The sequence below is a fragment of the Eptatretus burgeri genome, chromosome 5 (genome assembly GCF_056783735.1).
Source record: "Eptatretus burgeri isolate ZD-2024b chromosome 5, Ebu_testis_v1, whole genome shotgun sequence".
Taxonomy (NCBI): Eukaryota; Metazoa; Chordata; class Myxini; order Myxiniformes; family Myxinidae; genus Eptatretus; species Eptatretus burgeri.
In genome coordinates this window covers 36,987,178-37,010,229 of record NC_140965.1, presented here as the reverse complement: position 1 = coordinate 37,010,229, position 23,052 = coordinate 36,987,178, and the positions used below count along the sequence as shown (strand labels likewise).

Sequence of the window (23,052 nt, the reverse complement as noted above, 5' to 3'; positions counted from 1 at the left end):
CCGAAGATGTGGGACTTAAGCGATTTTCACAATTCATTAATTTCCCATTTATGGGCATCAGGGGACATATTCAGCTTGACACTATATCTGAAACCATTTTGTGCATATTAAGCATGATCTATGCCATTTTGGTTCTTTAACTACAAGTCACAGTTCTTCTTATTTTTCTCAATATCTGCCCCACAAATCCAAATCAAACTACAAGGGCACTCAGTAGATCGCATACCTCCACCATCCATCCATCCATCCATTGGGACCATGTTCTGTGCAGAGCGTTGGTGCTGCCTAAGCAGTCTCCTGTGGTATTGGACACAATCCTGGACAGGTTTCCACTCTGATGCAGGATACCAGCAAACTGGTACTCATTTTTGCTGAGCTCAGAAGGATGACAGGCTGTCAACCCCACCTGGTATTAATTCAGCAGCCAAACAGGATTTGAATTCAGGACCCGAGGATCCCAAGCCCACCACTCTAGCCATTAAACCAACACCAGGCATACACCTCCGCCATGCAATAGCTGATCCACTAGAAAATGTCATGTCCAGTACGTTTTTGAAATAACATTCCATATAATCACTTTTGTCCCAATCTCTCATTGGTGAAGAATCACTTTAAAAATTAAAAACAATTCTCGCATCCAGATCTGGATTTGGATCTTCTCCAAAATCGAATCAACTTGTCCTTGTCACATGCACGTGTCCACCAAGTTTCGTCCGAATCCGTCCATAATATTTTGTGATATCCTACTCAAACAAACAAACAGACAGACAGGGGTGAGACCATAACCTCTGTTCACCTTTGGTGGCAGAGTTAATAAATAAACAAACAAATATATAATAATAAAGTCAAGGCAGGAGGAGTGCAAATGACTCGTTTATTTCTGATGCATGTGATACAAACAGCATTGTGAAACGCATTGCTGAAGAAGTATACAACAGATTAGCAAAGCATATCCACTCGATAGTTTGGTAGAACTTCCAAACTTCTGGTCTGAGAACTCGGTTAGCATCTACAATCCATGCAGCAACGCATTACACATCGGGGCAATGAATGCAATTACTGTATCTGTATCACCTGCAGTGAACTAACCAACTGCCGCTTACACTCAATCGCTTATCAAGACTTTCAATGTTAACTTTTACAATATTAATTCGTTTATTCGTGTTTTAAAATAATGCCACATATATTTCATTCTATCTCTCAATCTCCGCTAACTTATATACTTACCTCTAGAAATTATACCGCTTTAACAGCTATAATGTAACCAGCGCTACCTTCGTCTATGAATCATTGCTTTTAATGTGAGTTTACCAGTTTGCTGCAAGCTCACAGTATAGGTACGAATTGCTCATTGGACCAAAACTTCTGCTTGCAGACTTTTTCATGCACCCTGTGACTTGGAAGACTCACTGGAAAGATTCACTATATGCCACATAATCATCTATAAAACGTGGAAATATTGCTTGCTGGGTTCAATATTAAATGCCAAGGGAAAGAGATGCAAAATAGACGAGGAAAGGTTCTTGAATTATAATATACACCGATTATATTATTTCATCCTGGGTTAAAAACGTGTTTGTACATAGCCTAGTGGCTAGTCGTATGCCAGGAACAAACGTAGCCCAATTCTCGTAAATCTTCAAGCAACTGCAGAGGGACAAAAATTACGTCTGAATGAAACTTCACCAGACTGCATTGAACAGAGTAACAGCAAGCTTGTGGATGTTTGTGGAGGGGGGGGGATGTGGGGGGCAATCTGCACATAATTATTACTCTGTCACAAGAAATAATATTTATATTTGAACATCATCAGTTTGCATTGACCGTTTCATTCAAATCTTAAATTAAGCAAATGCTCGCTGAATTAAAAAAGGAATATTCATGATGCAAATGGTCTCGGAAAGAGATTCTCACAATAGACCAATAAATGGCAACTTTTTAATTTTTTTTGAATGTTCAATGTATAAGTATTTATGGTTCATGGAATTCTGTCAGAATTTCAGGGCATTTACACTAAGCCGAGAAACGTTTCAAAGCTAGAACCATTCCTGGAATTATCACACTCCATCACAGGACACACCACTAAAGGTGGCAGGAATTTGTATTTTGTTCACAGTGCTGATAACTTGCCAACTCTTTGTGAAAGTCACTGTTGGACATTTAATGTCCTCCACCAACCAACCAATGCTGGCAGACCGGTCCTGAGGCTTAATGTCCTGATGGATGGTACCCACTTGTGCATCACCCTGCATGTGAAATACCAGGATGAGAGTGTATAGCCCGGATTGACATTTGAACCCAGGCTTGACAGCTCAGAAGCGAGTGTGTGTACATCGAGCCTATCCAGCCAGACTCACATGTAATTATTGTAGCAAGAAAAAATGTTTTCTTATGAATTATACATGGAAAAATAAGAAGTTGGCATTTCTTGGTCTATTGTGAGTGCCTTTTTGACCCCCACCCTTCTCTACCTCACTCCCTCCTCCCGTTGGTATAATCCAATTGGAAAGGTAAATACCAAGCCATTAAAACAAATCTGTGATGATACAAGTACTGAACATTGATAAAGTATGTTACACTTAAGGTGGCATTTACACGAGCAGCATACAGTATCACATGACAGTTGATCATATTACACAATCACATGTATGGTAAAATACTGTCCTGATCTTAATAGTAAATGTATGCAATAAATATATTCGGTAATTTACCCGTTTTACAATGTGTTTGGGAAAAGTAATAAACACACTGAAAGTTGACGACTGCCTTTCGTTCAATCTTACACAGAAGTTGTCATGACTTCGAGCCAGTATAGTACAAGTAGCACACATATCGTGTGGTTTACAACACCCAAGGGATCTGTTCTGTTCCTCTGAGTGATTACACCTGATGTAAAGGGATTATATGAAGTCAGCTTTATGATCCAGATCTTACAGGGAGCACTTGACCATGCCAAAGTTAGCTGGACCACCTCGGTCTCGATGCTGTGTCGGTGGAAACAAAGTATGGATCTTTTTATAAAAGTGAGAATTAGAGGAGATTCACTCACTGAACCATACTCGTTTTCTTTATTGTTCTAGTGATCGCTGGTAGATTTGTAACTTGATCACTGGGAGATTTGCAACTTGTTATCTTCTGAGTTAATGCTCCCACAGCCATTTTGTTCTATTTTCAAGTGTTGAAAAGTTGAAACAGCAGTCCGTCCGCAAACACATGATGCTGCCTCGTGAGCTTGCATTCACATTCTCAATGAGCAAGTTTAGGCCTTAAACTCGAAACTTGTAGGATTTCATGAAAAAGGGCGATTTATGTACAGTAAAACAGCAAAACATTTGATGCAAAAAATATGGCACGGTATTATATGGCACAGATAAATATGACTCTTCTTGTGTGTGAAAGCGTTTTATGGTTTTTCATTCTTAACCATTGGCAGAAGAACATCCTGGTGGAGAGTTATCCAAACTAGTCAGCACTCCATGTGTCACTTGTGGTGGGGATGGCAAACCAAACAGGGATTGGCTGCTGGAAATTCCAAGGCCTCCATTAGCTGCCACGTGACCCACAACATGATGGGAAGAAAATGGGAGTATCTGCAGCCAAGGATAACAGAGCAAGAGGAAATATCATATTATGGCATGAAGATGACATTTGATTTTATATATATATATATATATATATATATATATATATATATATATATATATATATATGTAATTATATGCGCACACACAAGTAAAGACTTGTGGTTAGGAGGATAATTATTTATTTATTGGTTTAAAATTAGCTGTCCAGCTGAGCCCACCCCCACTGATGGATATTTAGGGGGATGTTGTGGAAATGTTCATCACTCTTGAGAAAGGTTAATGGATGCACGGTGCTTTGCACATGTTGTTGATCGAAACTGTTGAGTCAATTTTAGTTAAATTAAAGGTTGAAGAATCTACCATGGAATCCATAAATATATAAATATATATATGTATATATATACATATATATATATATATATATATATATATATATATATATATATATATATATATAATTCCTCGAGTATGTTTACACTGCCACGACCGAGTCATATGTATTGTGAAGATCGTGTGTTGAGGTTGTTGTAATTTATTGTCAAGAACACAAATTTAATTATTGGATTGTTTACACTTATGCCTGTTAAGCTGCTGTCACACCTTGACGTTTTAGCCAGCATATGGCAACGTATCAAAATTGATCTAAAACGCTGGCGTACGCTGAACTATTGATGTTTAAAAAAAAAAATTGGGGTTTATAATAACGTGTTGGACATATGTATAACGTATTAGTAACGTAAACAGAACGTTTTAATCACATATAGATAACTTATACCAACGAATGCTGAGCGTGTTGTCGGCGTTCACAACCTATGCCCAACGATAGTCTAACTTATGCATAGTGTGTGGCAGCGTATCGCCGACGATCACGTGGAATAGGCTATTAAAAGGCTGCGGCTCGACGATTCAAATCTTAACCGCACTAGACATCGAAGTGAGAAGCTGCTGTCACACCTTGACGTTTTAGCCAGCGTATGCCGACGTATGAAAAATTTGCTGAACCAAGCTGGCACACGTTGAATACATTATGGGTAAGTTTTGTATACGTTTATAGTATGCTGGCATACGTCGTAGTACGCTGGCATACATCGTCATACGCCGAGTACGTCGAAAAATTTTCAGCATGTTGAAAATTTCTTCAAGTACTCGACATATGACACACATTCCGCATATGCTGGCATAAGTTGTAGCATGCTACGTGATCTTTGACACACGTCGACACACATTACTTGTACGTTACTCATAAGTCGAAACACGTCAAGGTAATGGTTAGCGTCAGTGTTCCAGACTCCCTGGTTTTTTGTTTTTATCTTGCCAAAACGAAGTTTTTGCAAGATATGTTAGTCAGCTTGTATGTTTTTTTTTATTATTTTTTTATTTTTTTTTGTTTTGTTTGTTTGTAATCACGTATAAAAAATTCTGCAGAGCACAGTTATCATTGGAAATTTTTGTAACTTCGCATATCAGAGGCCTATAGAGGTCCCTTTCAGCGCATAAAAATTTTGAAGGTCAAGGTCAAAGATCAAGGTCACTTTGTCGCAAATCAGGGGAGTCGACGAAACCCTTATTTTTTGAGTAATTTTGATCAGATCGTCTTCAAACTTCATGCGAATATAGTTCATGGTCTGGCGCTCAGCTGATTATTTTTTGGTGGCGATTGGCCTTGACCTTCATGGTTAGCGCCGAAGTTCAAATTTTCAAGTTTTAGGAACTATATCGTGTAGTACCTCAAATTGAACACCTCGATGAGTGCTTTCTAGATATGTCAAGCTTGAAACATTATGACGTCATTTGGTGACTAACAAATCGTCATTTTGCAAACGCATATTTTTCATGGTTACTCTGTAGAACGATTCTCATCGGAATCTCTCGTAGGCAGATATTCCTCAAGGAGTCGCTCCTGGTGGATAGCAGCTCTGTTCACCTCAGTGTGACCTTAAAGAAGTCACACGTGGTCACCCTTTGGCAAGATACGGGTCACCCTGCGGGTGACATTGGTCTATTTTTTCTTCGATATGACGGTGATGTTGACACTTCGATTTCTAGTGCGGTTATGATTTAAATCGTTGAGCGGCAGCCTATGAATTATATTATATTATAACCGCACTAGAAATCGAAGTGTTAACATCACCGTCGTACCGAAGAAAAAAAAAAAAAAAACGAGGGAGTCTGCAACACTGACGCTAAACATTACCTTGACGTGTTTCGACTTATGAGTAACGTACAAGTAACGTGTGTCGACGTGTGTCAACGATCACGTAACATGCCTACAACACGTTACTCAGGTTAGAAATAAGTTTCGGGTACGCTAAACATTACCTCGACGTGTTTCGACTTATGAGTAACTTACAAGTAACGTGTGACAATGTGTGTCAACGATCGCATAACGTGCCTACAACGTATGCCAGCGTTATGCGGAACGTGTGAGTCATACTCTGGCATACGTCGGGAAATTTCAAGCGTGGAAAATTTTTCTAAAAGCTCGGTGAACTACGACATTTGCCAGCGTACTACGACGTATTCCAGCGTTGTACGACGTATGCCAGCGTACTACGACGTATGCCAGCGTACTACGATGTATGCCAGCGCACTACGACGTATGCCAGCGTTCTACGACGTATGCCAGCGTACTACGACGTATGCCAGTGTACTACGACGTATGCCAGCGTGCTCTTAACGTATACAAACTTACCCATAACGTATTCCACGTGTGCCGGCGTTTTAGCCCAATTTTGCACACGGCAGGCATACGTTGCCTAAATCGTCAAGGTGTGACAGGGCCTTTACTAAAAATATTCCATTAAATAGGCTTGTTATAAAACCTCTGTGTTCAGGCCTTGAGCGAGTATGGTGCGTACACACTCCCGCGATCGAGTAATATGCGTTGTGAAGATTGTATGTTGAGGTTGTCGTGATTTGTACTATTGTACACTGCTCCTTCCCAATTCCCTATCCATGCAATGCATGATGTCATCACTGGGAGTCGAAGGAAGGGAGCACTCAGTTTTTACTGTTTGTTTTCTTTCTTTCTTTTTTGTTTTTCCGGGCGATATCTCAGCCATCCTTTGAGCTAGGAAACTGAAATTTGGGGACGAAAGTGAAGATGTGCTTTGGCAAAAACCGTATGTTTTTATTTTTGATTAAACGATTCATTAATTAATTGATTATAAGCGATTTATGAATTACTTATTTTCTTTCTCATCTTTGCACTATCTTAGAAAAGACCCTAATTAATCTCTTGATACTCTTCTTGGATACTATTTGATACACTGCTCCTTCCCATTTTCATCTCCATGTGCTGCATGGTGGCATTGCTGGGTGCCGCGGTCAAATGGAGGAATGCTATTTTCTTAATTACTGTTTTATTTTGTAAAAGCAAAATAAATGTCAATTCGCATCATTGAAGGGGTGCTCTGCAATCTCGTTGTCTTTGCTTAAACGTGGTCTGGTGTTGTATGTGTGTGGATGAGCACGTGTGTGCACTTGTAGTTTTTGTGTTTCCGGGGCAAGAACACGCTGGTTTCGTGTCTGGGTTGGGCATGATGAGGTGTTGGTTGTGCGAGTGTTGGGGTTCTTGTTGCGTGTTGTGCACATGTGGATGTGGTTTTTGGGATTGGGTGTTGTTTGTTGCTCACCTTATCCAGCTGCTTGCACCATCCAGTTTTCGCCATTAGCATGAGAGGTGTGTATTGTTTGGGTTTGCCCACCATCTCGCCAGTTAGACCACCCTCCCGGCTCTTCATGTGCCATGCTTCTAAAATCAACCTGTGTCGTTTATTTGATGTAGTGTTTCGGACACGGGTCCCATCAAAGTCAAATTTGTGGCCACATTGCAGGCAATGACGTGCTCTGGCTGAGTAGGTCACCTTTCCAAGCCGAATTGCTCTATCATGTTCATCTTGCCATTGTTTTATTTTTCTTCCAGTTTCACCAATGTAGAATTGGACACAGTCTTTGCATGATGAATGGTAAACCACTTCAGATTTATCATGAGTTGGTATTGGGTCCTTTAGTTTTGAAATGACATTACGGATGGTGCATCGAGGCTTGTCGGTTACGCCAGTCCTTGCACCACGTACTATCCTGCTAATCCTTTCAGAAAGGTCCGGGTCGTTTGGCAGTACACAGTGTCCAAGTGTGTCTGGCTCCTTCTGTTCTGTCCGTTTTGGTTCTTTCAAGGTGGGGAGTATCCCCCTTATTGTACCCATTTTTGAGCAGGACTCCTCCAACTTTAGGTAGTAGGTTGTAGACAGCAACCGCTCAGGGTAGTACTACCGTTCTGACTTAGGAGCATTAAAGTGGTGCCCGGAACCATCTTACACTGTCCATGTCAAGATTGCTGGTTTTACTTTCTGCCTCACTCAAACTATAACTACCAGGTTAGCTTTAAAATCTTTCTTGCAAACAAACATTATATACTTTTACTCACTCATTTTCACTCCTCACTTTACATTCTCTCTCTTTTATTTCTCTTTATTTAAGGCCTGGCCTCAATGAGGACTATTTATTCCGTGACTGGAGCCTTCAACATAAAAATAATAATAATAATAATAATAATAATAATAATAATAATAATAAATTAATCTGATTTCTTTAATTTCCTTGGCTTTGGAAGATGACAGCATCCATGCCCGAGCTGTTAAGGTCCATTGCGACACTGCGTTTGTGGGAGATTAGGTTGTCGGAGTTAAAATCCAGTAATCTGCTGGTGTGGGTTGGTTTCCTGTAAACCGAAGTCTTTAGGGAGCCGTCAGGCTTACAGTGAACCTCCACATCCAAAAAGACGAATTTGATTTCTTTTTCAATTTAATTTGTGAAGTTGATGCTTGGGACTACCCAGGCAAGTTGGTCCAGTCGGTGGTCTACCATGTTTGTGTGCACAATGGTGAAGGTGTCATCCACATACCTGTTCCAGTACCATGGGAGCCAATTCTCATGAGACTCAAATATCTTTTGTTCGAGTTCCTCCATCACCGAATTAGAAAAAAAACCAGCAGAGACCGGTGAACCTATAGCTGTGCCAAATATTTGTCGGTAGTCAGCACAGTCATAGATGAAGCTCGTGTTGTTCAGACACAGCTCCAGCAAGCTAGCAATATCCTCAGGTATTAGTTTGCTGTTTTGCAAACCATTTTACAATCGTTTGAATGTATCAACCGGTCAAGTGTGACGCTCACTGCAAGATCGACTGGGATGTTCGTGAAAAGGGAAACCACGTCGAAAGATACCATCGGCTCATCATCTTGGATTCTAACCTCTCATCCTTTCAACAAATTCACCACTATTCTTCACCGTTTTATCAGTATTTCCTACAAGTCTACCAATGATGCATGCGTGCTCGGAAGCCCAAGAATCGGTAAGATGGTGCATTAACGAAGAACATGATGGGTCTCAGAGGGATATTGTCTTTGTGGATCTTGGGAAGACCATACAGTCTGGGTGCTGAACCGTTGCTGCAGTGAAGCCAATTGTATTCCTGGTTGTCCAGCCTGCCTGCTCGTTTTAGCATGGACAATTGTGTGTGCAAGGACCATTGGGGGTTAGGACTTAGGGTCACAATTCAAAGCGGGGAAAAATATTTTAAACTCAAAATTTGATATTGGATCGATCATTCCTGTTGGAACCTTTTGTTATATTTCAACTTTGCTTTGGTGGGAAGTGTGGGGATTTGCGATGCTGCGCCATTGACTTTGCTGTAGTTTAAAATGTGATGGATGACATTTGTGAGCCAGATGTTTGGGAATGACGTAAGGAATGATGATTTAGATGCAGCTTCCACCTCTGAGGACATGGACATTAACGGCCCACTCAAGGACAAAGTGGTGATGCCCCCCCCCCTTCCACTGTTGAACAGCTCGACCGTTCCCCACAGCCAAAGAACACCAGTAGCCCAGCCTCCTCCAGGAGCCTACTTCCTCAAAGCAGTAGTGCTCCAGCAATGCCCCCAGGAGACAACCTCCTGGCCCAAATAGCAGTCATGCTGGAGGAAAACTTGAGGTGAAATTTGTGGCTAACAAGAAAGAAATGGCCAACCGAGGGGCCAAAGTGGGAGCCTGGCAGGAAATAGCTAGTACGAAGGCCACACTGGGAGCCAAGAGGGCTGACCAAAGGGAAGTAATGGCTGAATTTGGTACTTGTGTGGGGGAAATCTCCAGGAGATCAGCGATGACTTGGACAAGGTGGTAGCCCGGCGCAGGAGATAGCGGCCAATTGGCAAACTGTGGCAGCCAAACCACAACAGTTGGTGGCTGTGCCACCAAAAAAGAATGTCACGTTTGAATCACAGGAGGTGATAACTGAGCCACGAGATTGGGTAATTTGACAGCATGGACACAGGGAATAGAAATTAAACCCCAGGAGGAGACATCAAAGTCTGAGGTCGATGTGCGATCCATCCATCCATTGGGACCATCCTCTGTGCAGAGCGTTGGTGCTGCCGAAGCAGTCTCCTTCGCTATTGAATACAATCCTGGATAGGTTACCACTCCATCAAAGGATACCAGCAAGATGACACTCATTTTGCTGACCTCGGAAGGATGACAGGCAGAGTCAACCCCACCTGGTGTTAATTCAACAGCTGAAGGGGATTTGAACTCAGGATCCTAGGATCTCAAGCCTCCCACCCGAACCATTATGCCAACACCAGGCATGTGTGGCTATGAACATTGCTGAATTATTTGTAGGAGGAAGATGCCAAGGTTTAACCATGCTGTGACTTGGGAGGAAGATGTGACCACCTGGGGGAGCAGGTGGCAGGATTCACAAAATATGTGGTTAGACCCACTCAGGATGTGGATGAGGATCAGGTACAGGTATTGGAGGTATGTGAAGAGGCTCCTCCCAATAAGGTGTGCACATCTGTGTGTATGGACGATGAGGGTTGTGTGCTGATGGGTGGTGGTGACAGTATAATTATGTCTGAGGAACCGAAGGAGAAAAATAAACGCCACCAATACAGGAATTAGCAACTGACTGATTAGGTGTAAGGCTGAGGTGTCTCCCCAAACAGTTAACAGCACATACACAGGATCTGAGTAAGTAGAGGGGAGAAGATGGCAGACAGTAAGTGGAGGGGAGAAGAAGATGGTAGACCATACAAGGTCAGAGTCCCCTTGGAGTCAGATAAGAGGTGCAGGAAATGGTAATAACTCTGAGCTCGATGGCAGCCAAGGATAGCGAGGTAAGGTAGAAGATGGTGTAAGAGGGTGCACATGCAGCATGGTCCTCATGAGCCTTAGAGGAAAGGAGGGGGATCATGGCAGGTAATTGGGGTGTCCCCCATGAGCCCTGGAGGAAGGAAGGAGGACAAACTCAGATAAATTTGACGCATGATCCCTGCAAACCCTGGCAGAAAGTTTGGGCACCATGATGGATAGATAAAAGTTGGAGTCCCATGAGGATGATGTGGGAGGCCTGAGGAAAAGGTGAAGACCGACATTGGTGGTGCTCTGTGGCGATCACATGAGAGCTGAATATGTTACAGTTGATGGAGACTGACGGAAGAGCAATAGTGAGATTGGGAATGTTAGATGGGCTAAATTTAACAAAAAGTAATTAGAACTGGTGTCAGGACAAATTTTACTCTGAAAAAAATTTGAACTTGTCTTTTAATCTTAAGACTTTTTTTTTTCGCTTTTTTAAAAATTTCATTGAAAAATAGAAAAAAACATTTTTTTATTTTTTTAATTTCAAAAAGACTTAAGACTTTTTGAATCTTAATACTTTTAAAAACAAAGGTGTGCCTTTCTCAGTCTTCTTTTTTTCTGGCTCATCCAAATTTAGAATGCATGGAGAATGAACGGAGTGTGTATTCGCTGGTGAATGATGAATGATTGTGGTGACCAAATTTTAGGTTTGTGTTTGTGGATAGCATGTTGTGGATGATTGTGAGAACAGGCCCCCTACTGAAAGGAGTCACCAGGTCATATTGGGGGAGATAGAGGGGCTAGAAATTTGGACCTTGGAACTGTGAAGCTGCTGGTCGAATAAGGCTGGCGGGTTTTACAATGAGAATGGTAGGCAGAGTAGTGCCTCATGTAATTGGGTGAAGTTGGGGGTGTGGCCTGGGAGTAAAGAGAGTTAAGTGGATTGTGTTTCGAACCTTGGGAGCCTGAAGCGGTGTTGGTCACAGAATGCCAAAGAGGCATGGGAATAGAAATTTTTATGTCGTTTTGGATAACTTGGATAAGGGCCAGAGATGATGAGTTCAATGGAGGACAGTCGATTACAATATCTCCCCGTTAAAAAAAGTGTGGGGTTAACAATACAATGTGGTAACAAAACATATGGACCACTGTAAAGGGTGCCAGTTTCATGAGATAGCTATGTGCTGAGATGGGAATGGCCAAAAAAATATTTCTGTGTCCCCAATTAGTTCACTGGCTGTGAAACCAACAAAACAAGCAGCTGATACTCAAGGTCCCCTGTCTTTTGGCTGCTATGAGGATTACATCTGTATAATATGAAAGCTAAGTCTTGAATGGTTTTTGAAATATCAGGTACACAAGCCAAGTTTCCGAGATAGTTGCCTTGGCAACAGAATCCAGCCAATCACAGCCGTGATCTAATCAGGTTGAGATAAAGTCACGAGGAACAGATATCTGCAAAATGAAAGCTAAACGTTCAACGGTTTTTGAAATATCGGGGACACAAAGGTACATGGACAGATGATTGGCCGTGGGTGGATGATCGGTCTGTGAGACGGAGCTCATTTTAATGTCCCCCATCTCTGACCTTGTCGGAGGGGGGGGGGGGGAATGACATCAAATTTGCTTTTCAGCCAATCACGGAATCACCTGTTTGCTTCCACAACAACTGCATTCACTGTTGAATGATCAAAGGTTTAAATCAAAGGTTTAAAGTGTGAAAATTAAGGATAAATGTTAATATTGCATAAATATTATGTAGATGTTAATTTTTAATATTGTACTTTTGTCGCACTGTAAATGAGGCCCCGCGAGAAGGAGTGATGTAAGCGACATTTTTTAATGATATGATGATGATAGGCTCGGATGATAGGGGAAGGGTTAAAATAGTGCTACATGGCATTAACTCCAAAATGGCCGATGTGTCCCTTGCATCACTCCTCCTCGCGGCGCCTCAAATAAGGAATCATATTGTCCATAAAGTTTCATTTAAACCTGGAATATCATCCACTCAGTTGTCTTTATTTTTGTCTTTGGCCTCGATTCCACCACCAGTGATTTAACCGGCCTTCTCAGCTTCTCAGCCTACAGTATCTCACAATCTTCCTGAATCATGCACCTCTTCTTATATAAAAACAAAATAAAACAAGCAAGAGGATTGAAGAATTGTGTTAACCTCAAATTAAACTTTACATACGAGTCATATTCTTGTTGAAGAAAACGATTTATAGTATACCCTCATATTTTCATGAATAACATACAAATAATAGTATTTGTTAGAAAGTTAATAAAGCCATTAGTGGCTGCCATCTTAACTGTCCCTTCTATTCAATAGCAAAAACTACAAGCTCCATTTGCTTATCACATCAGAAAAGCCACTCGCTTTACTGCCACCATGTGGCGTGTGGTTACGTGGTGAGAAAAATACCTGCTGAGTTGAGGTGTGCTCCGAACTCGACTCCCCGATCTTCATACCAGGTATGACCAGCGGTAGAGAGCTACTTAGAGCCGACAGGGGCACCTGCACAGATATTCGAAAACCTAAATACCAGCAATTTTCGATTCCTTGATTTTAGGTTCAGTCTGCTGTCCATTATTGCAGGAGGCTTCAAATCATAAAAGCACAAGTTTTGAGAAAATCTGGTTTGAAAACTTATGACAACTGCTTTAAGATGCAAAATTAAATAGTGAAATTGAATAGTTTGCTGGTGAGAGTATTGTGGGGGTGGTGGGGGAGCTAGCGTTTAAAGGGGAGGGGGACAAGCTTCTTTAAGGAAAGATAGTCTGTAATATTGAAGGCAATTTATTTCATTATTTAAGTTGAAGGTTTTGCTTATTCACACATGTATTATGAGCCCTGCCAGCATAGTATATTCAAAAAGCAGAATCGCCTGTTTTACCCAAAATCCATCACAGCAATGAGTATAAAAAAGGTATTTTTTAACCACAGTTCTTATTTATGTGAAACAAGCAAAAGATACATAATTTGCTAGGTATCTTACTGATTATACATTGTTGTGTGACTGGATGTATTGACATTGCAGACACAGTATGAGATGGCCTTCAATTGCTCATATGTGTAAGATAAATATGAAAATTCATCAGTGAGATGTAAGCATTGCAAAAAGACGCCTAACAATGACACCGTTCAATGAGCCAAGTCGATAATGGATCGTTGACCAAGGCTGGTTGACTTTGCCAAAGGAGTGTGCAACGAGCCAAAGCATAACATGCTATTGATAAGATTTTGGCTACAATGAGTGAGTGTCTCGAAGGAAACTCCTGCTAGCAGTTGTCATGATGAAACAATGAAAGAATTGGGTTGAGCATATGAAGAGCAATTGGTTTTTGTTTCAGCAACTACCCTTCTGTAGTTCAGAGAAAACCACATCTCCAAGTTGGCCTCCAAAGCCAGTCACTGACCGGGCATCCTCCATCACGCAAAGTCCTTCCTTGGCACAACTGAGCTCCTGACCACATCCAAAGCTTTCATCTACAACCTGATGGAGTGCTGCTCTCCCCTCTGGGGTGGTGCTCCTTCCTCTCACTCAGCTCAGCTTCATGCTGTGGAAACCAAGGCTTTTAGGATCAATGGTGTCTCCCACGACGAAGCTTTGTCTTTGGGTCACATTCTCTCACCACAAGCAGCTCAGTGGTCTTTCTGTCTTCTTGCATCTACTTTCTGGCCTTGCCCCTCCTGCTCTGCCTGTGCTTTGTCCCCATATATGTAAGAACCTGAAAGTACCTGTAGTGTCCAACTTGTTTACCCCATATACCCCATCCCATCCCTCTCCCTTCCACAGATCTCATGTCTCTGGCCCCACTGTTTTGTCCTTCCCTCTCCCACCCCTTTGTCTCCTGCTCCCCTTGTTATACGTTCTGTGTGTTAGATCTTATACGAGCCTCAACATGGTACACAAAAAAAAAGTTCACTTTGTTCTAAAATAAAAAAGTCCAGATTCCAAATGATTCTCTCCAAGTGGATGCCAATTAGCAAAGTGTTAAAGGAACCTGAAACATATTATAAAGATGGCTGCGAAATCTGGAACCAGAACAAGGTGGAACCAAAAAGGGAACAACTTGTTCAGCAAGAGCGATTGACACATGGACATCCCACTACGATGTGGCAACCCTGAAGGAAGGTCTTCCATGGTGGAAGTAAAATCTGGATGAGACTACAATACAAACATTGTGAGGTTGAGCTTCCTGATGTCGGCTTCAGAAAGTCGGTTTCAGCCACAGAGTGGCCTTTGTCGCAGACGAACATGGGCCATGAGTGTTCAGACGATGGAAGACTAGTCTTAATAAAGACTACTCGTATAACATTGTGTCTGTGTTGGTGCAAAAATACAGATGATTAATTTTGGGTCGTGGTCGGGCAGCAGGGAAAACAAATGAATGTCAGGTTCAAGGGGAAGGAGATCAGAGAGATATAGGTTTGAGTATCTGGAGGAAACAGTGACTCGGGATGGTAAGTCGGAGGCAGAGGTGTGGAAGAGGATTCAGGTGGGTGAAAATGCATGGTGGAGGATGTAGGGAGTAATGGCTGGCAGAAAAATATCAAGGAAATTGAAAGGGAAAGTTTTGGTGTGTTGTGTGATGCCAGCATACCGTTACAGTCTCAAAATGGTGGCACTGACAGAGACAACAACAGAGATTACAGGTCTGCGAGAATAACTGTGTCAGGAGGATTGCGGGAGTGAAGACGGTGAACAGAAGGAGGATGGATGAACTGTGGGAGGAGATTGGTGTGCAGATGAGCTTGACGGGGAGGTTGGTAAAAAGCCAGCTGAAATGGGCCGGACACTTGGTACAGGTGGAGGAAGAGAGAATGACAAAGATAGTGGAAAGGGGGCAAGGTGAGCTGAAACGAAGTAGACTGTGGTTGAGATGGGAAAAATATGTGAAGACCGATATCAATAAGGTGGAGGTGGATGGGGAGTGGAGAAAATGGTTGAGGACAGGGGGATGTGGAGGAGTATCGTGGTTGAGGCAGCGCAGAAGCTTGGTGTCATTGGACCTCACCCCTTAAAAAGGGAAGAGGAGAAGAAATATTTTCCCAACCAAAATGATGATAGTATGATGAGCGCCACAGGAAAGAAGGTGAAGCAGTTTGGGCTACAATCCCCTTCTTCAAGGCAAGAGCTGTTTACTTGCTTTGAGGAAGGGCTCATGGTGGAAACATGATTGAAGACTGGCTTGAAGCTGGCTTGAAGACCGGGAGGGAAGAATGAGATCGAAGAGAGTGTGGAAGATGGTTCCACAGGTGGGAAAAAAGAGGAATAAATGAGTTTAGGTGAGCAGTGGTTCTGGATTTAGGCAGTTTCACTAGGAGGGGGCTGCTGGGGGACTGTGTGCATCCCGCATTTACTTGGAGTGGGGGGGACAGAGCATGGAGAGGGCAGAGGGTGCAAGTCCAGAAATGAGTCGGAAGAAGACAGAGAGACCACCGACCTGTGAGCAATGGCGAAGTGATAGGCCCATAGACTCAGCTTCATTGCGAGACATTCAAATGAACTTGAAAGCCCTGGTTTCCATGGTGTCGTGTTGAGCAAGAGAGCAGGGAAGCCAGCCCAGAGGGGAGAGCAGCACTCGATCAAGCTGCAGATGAAAGCCTTGTGGGTGGATAGGCACTCAGGTGTGCCAAGGAAAGACTTTGCACAAAGGACAATGCACAGTCTGCATCTGGCTTTGGAAGCCAACTCTGAAATGTGGCTTGCCCAAGCAAGGTCATGGCTGAGAGTGAAACCCAAGAGTTTAATTGACTGAACCTCTTTGAGACAGTTGTTGAGAAAGTCGATGGGAAGATTTGCAGTGTTGTCCTTTCAGAGAGAGAGAGAGAGAGATTGTGTGGGATTTCTCAGGATTGAAAGAAATGTTCAAGTGTTTGACCAGTTTGTAAGGTCTTGTGGTTCTGGGCGGTGTGAATCTGAAGTCTTGTGGTTCTGGAGGGTGTTAATCCCTGATGAAGGCTACCCTGTATTTAAAACGTTCAAATTCCTAAGATTTTGTCACACTTTTGTAAAAATAAAATAAAAACCTCTAGTTTATCGTGTTGCTGTGTTTTCCACTATGTGGATCTTGCAATCATGATCGTGCACTGTAACTGAAAATAAAGTGCTACCATGTGGTGCACTTGATAAACATTTTACGTGACTCAAATTACTGGACTTCAGATGAATTCATAACTCTTGGATATTGCAAAGTGAAATGTCTGGGTGGTGACATTCGAACATACCCAATGAGAAGACGTTTCTTTCTGTTGGATCTGTAAAGGAAAAGGAAAAAAAAATGCATCTTACCTTTTTTAAAAAAATCTATACTGTTTATATTTTTCACATAAATAATCTCAAGTACACCATGCATTGAACACCTCAATATTTGCCAAGTGTGACAGACATCATCATCATCATCATCATCATGTACCATGCTCAAGACAGAGTATCGGTGCTCGGCGGGGGTTACAGTCCCAGACGAAATTCAAAGGATACTCAACCGAGTGTGCAAGAATTTGGAATTTGTTCAGGGTCGCAGTGAAAGCATGCCTACTCCATACGAAGGACACTGTTGGGTCTTTAACGTCTAACAACTAATGCAGGAAGAAGGGATTCCAAGTCCATCCGAGGGATGGAAGACATGCTGATGTGTTGTCCTGCCTATGATGCACCAGGATGACAGTTTATAGTTTGGCTGAGATTCAAACCCAGGCTAGACAGCTCAAAGGTAAGTGTGTGCACCTCCAGGATATCCTGTCAACCACAATGTAATAATTATTCTTGAACATACACACAAACATACCTGCCATAATAAAATGAACACCTCTACTTGAAAATACACCTTTATTTAATAATCTGTGACTTGGACACAATTAAATGGACTACATGTATGAGTATCTGTGAGCATGTCCTTTGGCATCACACGTGAAGACGTCAAATAGATGATATTGTTGCGAATTCGCGCTCGCCGGCGTGCGAACAGCCACGTGACTCGAATCGCGGCACGTCGCCCACCGGATGGACAATTCTGTCGTGACCCTCTCGGACTAACGCTGGGAGCTAGTCACGGGTGGGCCTTTCGGCCTCACCACGATCATGCCAATCGGCCACCCGCGTGGGATAGGGTTGTTCGCCAAACTCGACCTACCTAAGTACCCACGCGGATGGTAGACCGGGCGATCGCACCTCGCCGCAGGTCGACTCCGGACACGGGCCGCTTAAGCGATCTGTTCCATGCTATCGGGATAACCGAGCGGTGTTATCGTCGGCCTCGACGGTTCCGATTAATTACACTGAACAACAAATTTCAAAAAATTTTTTTTACTGGAGATGTGTAAAGTGATTAAGACTAATTTGGGTACGCTAATTTCAAAAATCATAACCGTTTTGCTGTATCACGTCAGGATTTTCAGGAACAGAAATATTCCCATTGCCTAGAAGTCAGGATTTCAATGAAATTTACATATGTCTTTAACATGTCTATTTCGTACAATTGTTGTTAACTTGTGTTATATTTCTTTCTTTCAGTTAAAGATGAGTAGGCGTTCCTGTACCAATCATCCTGACAACTTCTGTTATGTCTGTGGTCGGTATACCAAAAAAGATCAACAGCGAAGTATATCTACAGCAGTGAAAATGAAGGCCGCCTACTTTCACTACTTCGGATGTAAGGTGGGGGACCAAGAACAGAGCTGGGCACCACACATCTGCTGCACAAGCTGTCACACAACCTTGACTCAGTGGTTGGTGGGCAAGCGCGCGAGCATGCCATTTGCGGTGCCCATGATATGGCGTGAGCCGCAGAATCATCATGATGATTGTTATTTCTGCTGCACAAGCATCGCCGGCTTCAACAAGAAGAATAAAGGTCACATCAAGTACGCTGACTGCGTCTCTGCTCGTAAACCTGTGCCTCATGATGACGAGAACCCGGTTCCAACACCTCCAGCTGATCAGAACATAGCTGTAAGCAGTGGTGAAGAGGATGGTGATGATGAACCTTTTGAACCCGACACTCAAGAATCACACCTTCTGAACCAGGGAGACTTAAATGATCTTGTAAGATCTCGCTGTCAAAGGCGAAGGCAGAGCTGCTTGGATCAAGGCTGCAGCAGTGGAATCTACTTGAACCTAACACCAAGATATCCTTGTTCAGAGCACGTCACAGAGACATGGCTGAGTTCTTTGAGATGGAAGACACGATGACATTCTGCAGTGACATCAACGGTCTGTTGAAAGAACTTGGGTGTGATCACGATCCTGCAGACTGGCGCCTCTTCATCGACTCGGGGAAGAACAGCTTGAAGGCTGTTTTGCTCCACAATGGCAACGAGAAACCATCAGTCCCACTGGCTCACGCGTTCGGCATGACAGAGACCTATGAGACTCTGCGGCAGCTGCTTGATTCCATCAAGTACAATGACTTCAACTGGCACATCTGCGGAGACTTGAAAGTGGTGGCGCTGTTGTTAGGGCTGCAGTCAGGGTAGACGAAATACATGTGCTTCCTTTGTCTCTGGGATAGCAGAGACGACAAGAATCACTGACGAAGAAAGATTGGGAAGAGCTGAAAAGAGCATGTACCTGGTCGACAATAACGTGAAGCATGTCGCCCTTGTCGACCCAGCCAAGGTTTTCCTTCCACCACTCCACATAAAGCTCGGCTTGATGAAAAGTTTTGTACGGGCAATGGATCAGAATGGGCGTGGGTTTTTATACCTCAAGGAAAAGTTTGGCAACACCTTGTCGGAGGCCAAGATCAAGGCTGGTGTCTTTGTTGGACCGCAAATCCGACAGATTATGAAGGATCTAAACTTTTCCGACAACTCTAAACCCTAAAGAGCTGGCAGCGTGGAGGAGCTTCAAAGCTGTGACGGACAACTTCTTGGGGAACGAGCGCGGACAACTATGAAGAAATAGTGCAGCAGCTGCTGGAGTCCTTCAGGAAACTTGGCTCCAGGATGTCCCTGAAAATCCATTTCCTACACCAGCACCTGAACTTCTTCCCTGACAACTTGGGAGCAGTCTCGGACGAGCACGGCGTAGCGATTCCACCAAGAGATTTCACTCATGGAGACGCGTTACCAAGGGCGGCACAACCCGAACATGATGGGCGATTTCTGCTGGTTCCTGCATCGTGAAACTGACACAGAGCAGCACAAACGCAAAGCCAAATGCCTAAAGCATTTTTCATTACATTCTAGTGGAGTTTTTCTGTAATTTCTATAATTTTGAAGCATTCATGATGAAATAAATGAATAAATGAATTTTTGTAAATTTCATTGAAATCCTGACTTCTAGGCAATGGGAATATTTCTGTTACTGAAAATCCTGACGTGATACAGCAAAACGGTTATGATGTTTGAAATCAGCGTACCCAAATTAGTCTAAATCACTTTACAGATCTCCAGTAAAAAATTTTTGTTGTTCAGTGTTATCGGGCGTATTAAGCCCACTACCAACCCTTTACGTGAAGCAAGATGGAGATTCAATTAAAGAAAAGACGAAGCGAAACGGGAAAACAGTTCAACATGATGCACATTTATTCCGCGGCACACGGAGAGCACACATATAGAGCCAAACAGAATGCACATATATCAAATGCTACAAAAGAAACAATGACGCAGAGATACTACCGACTACGTGAGCACACGGCAACACTTAAACAGTTTTACTTTACAGACGGCGCCAACAACACATTTACTCAAAAGCAAAAGAAAAGGCCACCCTCAAAGACAAGGGGGCAGACGGGGCCTGTGGGCCAATATTTGCGCGGGACTTGAAGGAGCGGTCAGGTCCGCGAGATCAGGTGGGTCCTACCCGCGTCTTCGTGATGAGCCGCAAATGTGGCAGCGCGGCGGTGCCCCGTCTTCGTGCTCCTTCACGGGTTTCGTTGGCACCGCTTGGAGTGGGGTGGGAACGGGGCCCCCTTTTCGCACTATCTCAGTGTGGAGGGAAAAGGGGGGGAATTGTTGATGCTCTGGGGAAAGAGTATAGCTGGCTTGCTTGGGTCCCGTGACGAGCGATTCCACCGCGACCTCGTCGCCGACCGCCGTCTTCCTTGCCTCGGATCCGAGCTCCTCAGACTCTTCCCCCAATTCTCCTCAGCTGACTGCCGAAAACCACCGGGACGCCCACGCCTCCTGACTCCACTCCGCTCTTCCAAACTGACTCTTCTTTTTTCTGCCACTCTCCGCTCTTCCAAACTGACTCTGCCTCGCAACAACAACTCTTGCGCCACAACTCTTCCTTCTCTCTGCCCCAAAACTCTCTTCGCTTTTCTGCCACTCTCCACTCTTCCAAAACTGACTCTGCCCAGATTCGCCTTGCGCTCGGCGTTTTATAGGCCGGCAGGAGAACCCATATGCAAATTTCCGGATCAGAACGAGCTCGGGGGCGGAGCCACGGAGAAAAAGGGGTGTGAATCTCCCCTGATCCTAGAATTTGCATATCTCGATTCCACACAGACGCGCCTGGAGGCGGGGCCAAACCGCCCCGCGCTTACTGATTGGACGGATCAGAAGTGGGCATGTAGCATTCCTGATCCGAATTCTCCTCGGAAAAGCCGCATTTTGCACTCGCGGCTCGGCACGTATCTTGTACGAGCCCAGGACAGCCCGATGCTCGGTGCTCACAGGTGGTGCGGGAATGGCCGCAGAAGGAGAGAGGTGAAGGTGGTGGAGGGTTTATGGTGGTGGTTTATGGCCATGGTGCCGTTGGGAATGGCGGTGATGCGATGTTTGCGGGAGCGAGTTGTGAAGGTAAAGATCGTGGCTGTTGGCGTTGTTGTTGTTGTGTGATGGTTGGAGCGTGGTTGGTTCAAAATAAAGATAGAACAGAAAAACGGCTATCTCAAAGCGTCGCAGCCCGAATGAATCACATTTATTCCCTCTAAACAACGGGTTTGGGGCTAACTACACATGTACTTACAGAGATATCTCACCTACGGGACCTGAATGGTGGTTTGCGAATTTCCACAACCGTAACAATATCTTTGACATCCTAATCCAGAATTTTCCAAATGTGGAGTCCATTTTCTTATAAATACATATTTCATTGAATTTCCCTAGGCAATGCCGGGCTGATATACAGTGGCAATGGAAAGTCTACACCCACTTTCAAATTTGACACTTTTTCTTGTCATATAGCTTGGAATTGAATTACATTAAATCAGACTTTCCCCACTTCTATTTGCACATCGTGACCCACAACTTCCAAGTGAAAAACAAATTTCAGAAAATTAATTAAAGACACAAAACTAGAATATTGTAGTTGAATATGTATCCACCCCCCTTATAATAGCAATTATAAATTAGCTCAGGTATAACCAATCACCTTCAAAATCACACACCAAGTTAATTGGCCTCCACCTGTGTTAAATTGTAGTGATTCTGATTATTTCAGAATGAAACCAGCTCTTCTTCCAGGTTTCCTCTACTGGGTTGTACATTTCACAGCAAAGACTCAACCATGAGCACCAAGGATCTTTCAAAAGACCTCTGGGATAAAGTTGTAGAAAAGAACAGATCAGGGGATGGGTAGAAAAATATTTCAAAGGCCTTGAATATCCCTTGGAGCACAGTCAAGACAATCATTAAGAAGTGGAAGGTGAATGGTACCACCAAGACCCTGCCGAGATCAGGCTGTCCCTCCAAACTGGATGACCACACAAGGAGGAGACTGATCCGAGAGGCCACCAAGAGGCCAATAGCAACTTTGAAAGAGCTCCATGCATTTTTGGCAAAGACTGCTCACTATGGGCATGTGACAACAATATCTCAACTACTCAACAAATCTGGTCTGTACGGTAGCTTGGCAAGAAGGAAGCCGTTGCTCAAAAAAGCCCACCTTGAGTCCCATTTGAGGTATGCAAAAAAACCACTCTGGAGATTTTGAAGCCATATGGTAAAAAGTTTTGTTGTCTGAGGAAACCAAGGTGGAACTTTTTGGCCTCAATGCAAAACATTACATTTGGCATCAACCCAACACTGCACATCACCCAAAGAACACTATCCCGACAGTGAAGCATGGTGGTGGCAGCATCATGTTATGGGGATGTTTCTCATCAGCAGGGACTAGGGCACTTGTCAGGATAGAAAGGAAAATGGAAGGAGCAAAATACAAAGAAATCTGAGAGGAAAACCTGCTGCCCTCTGCAAGAAAGCTGAAATTGGGACGGAAGTTCATCTTTCAGTCTGACAGCATCCAAAGCACACAGTCAAAGCTACACTGGAGTGGCTAAGGAACAAAAAGATGAATGTCCTTGAGGTGCCCAGTCAGAGCCCCGACCAAAATCCAATAAAAAATCTGTGCCATGACTTGAAGATT

The 23,052-nt window shown here is 43.4% G+C and overlaps 1 protein-coding gene across 3 annotated transcripts in view; it reads right to left on the bottom strand.

Moving 5' to 3' along the window:
• Window positions 1-857: 857 nt before the first annotated feature.
• LOC147026246 (transcription factor GATA-6-like) overlaps window positions 858-23,052 on the bottom strand; it is a 36,901-nt gene continuing 14,706 nt past the window's right edge. For all 3 annotated transcript variants that reach the window (XM_085881460.1, XM_085881461.1, XM_085881459.1), the window contains 3 exons: window positions 16,968-16,997; window positions 13,158-13,250; window positions 858-3,590 (listed from right to left, as the gene is read on the bottom strand). In XM_085881460.1, coding sequence (XP_085737586.1) covers window positions 3,420-3,590; window positions 13,158-13,250; window positions 16,968-16,997 — 294 coding nt within the window. In that variant the 3' untranslated portion in view covers window positions 858-3,419. The remainder of the gene's footprint in view (window positions 3,591-13,157; window positions 13,251-16,967; window positions 16,998-23,052) is intronic.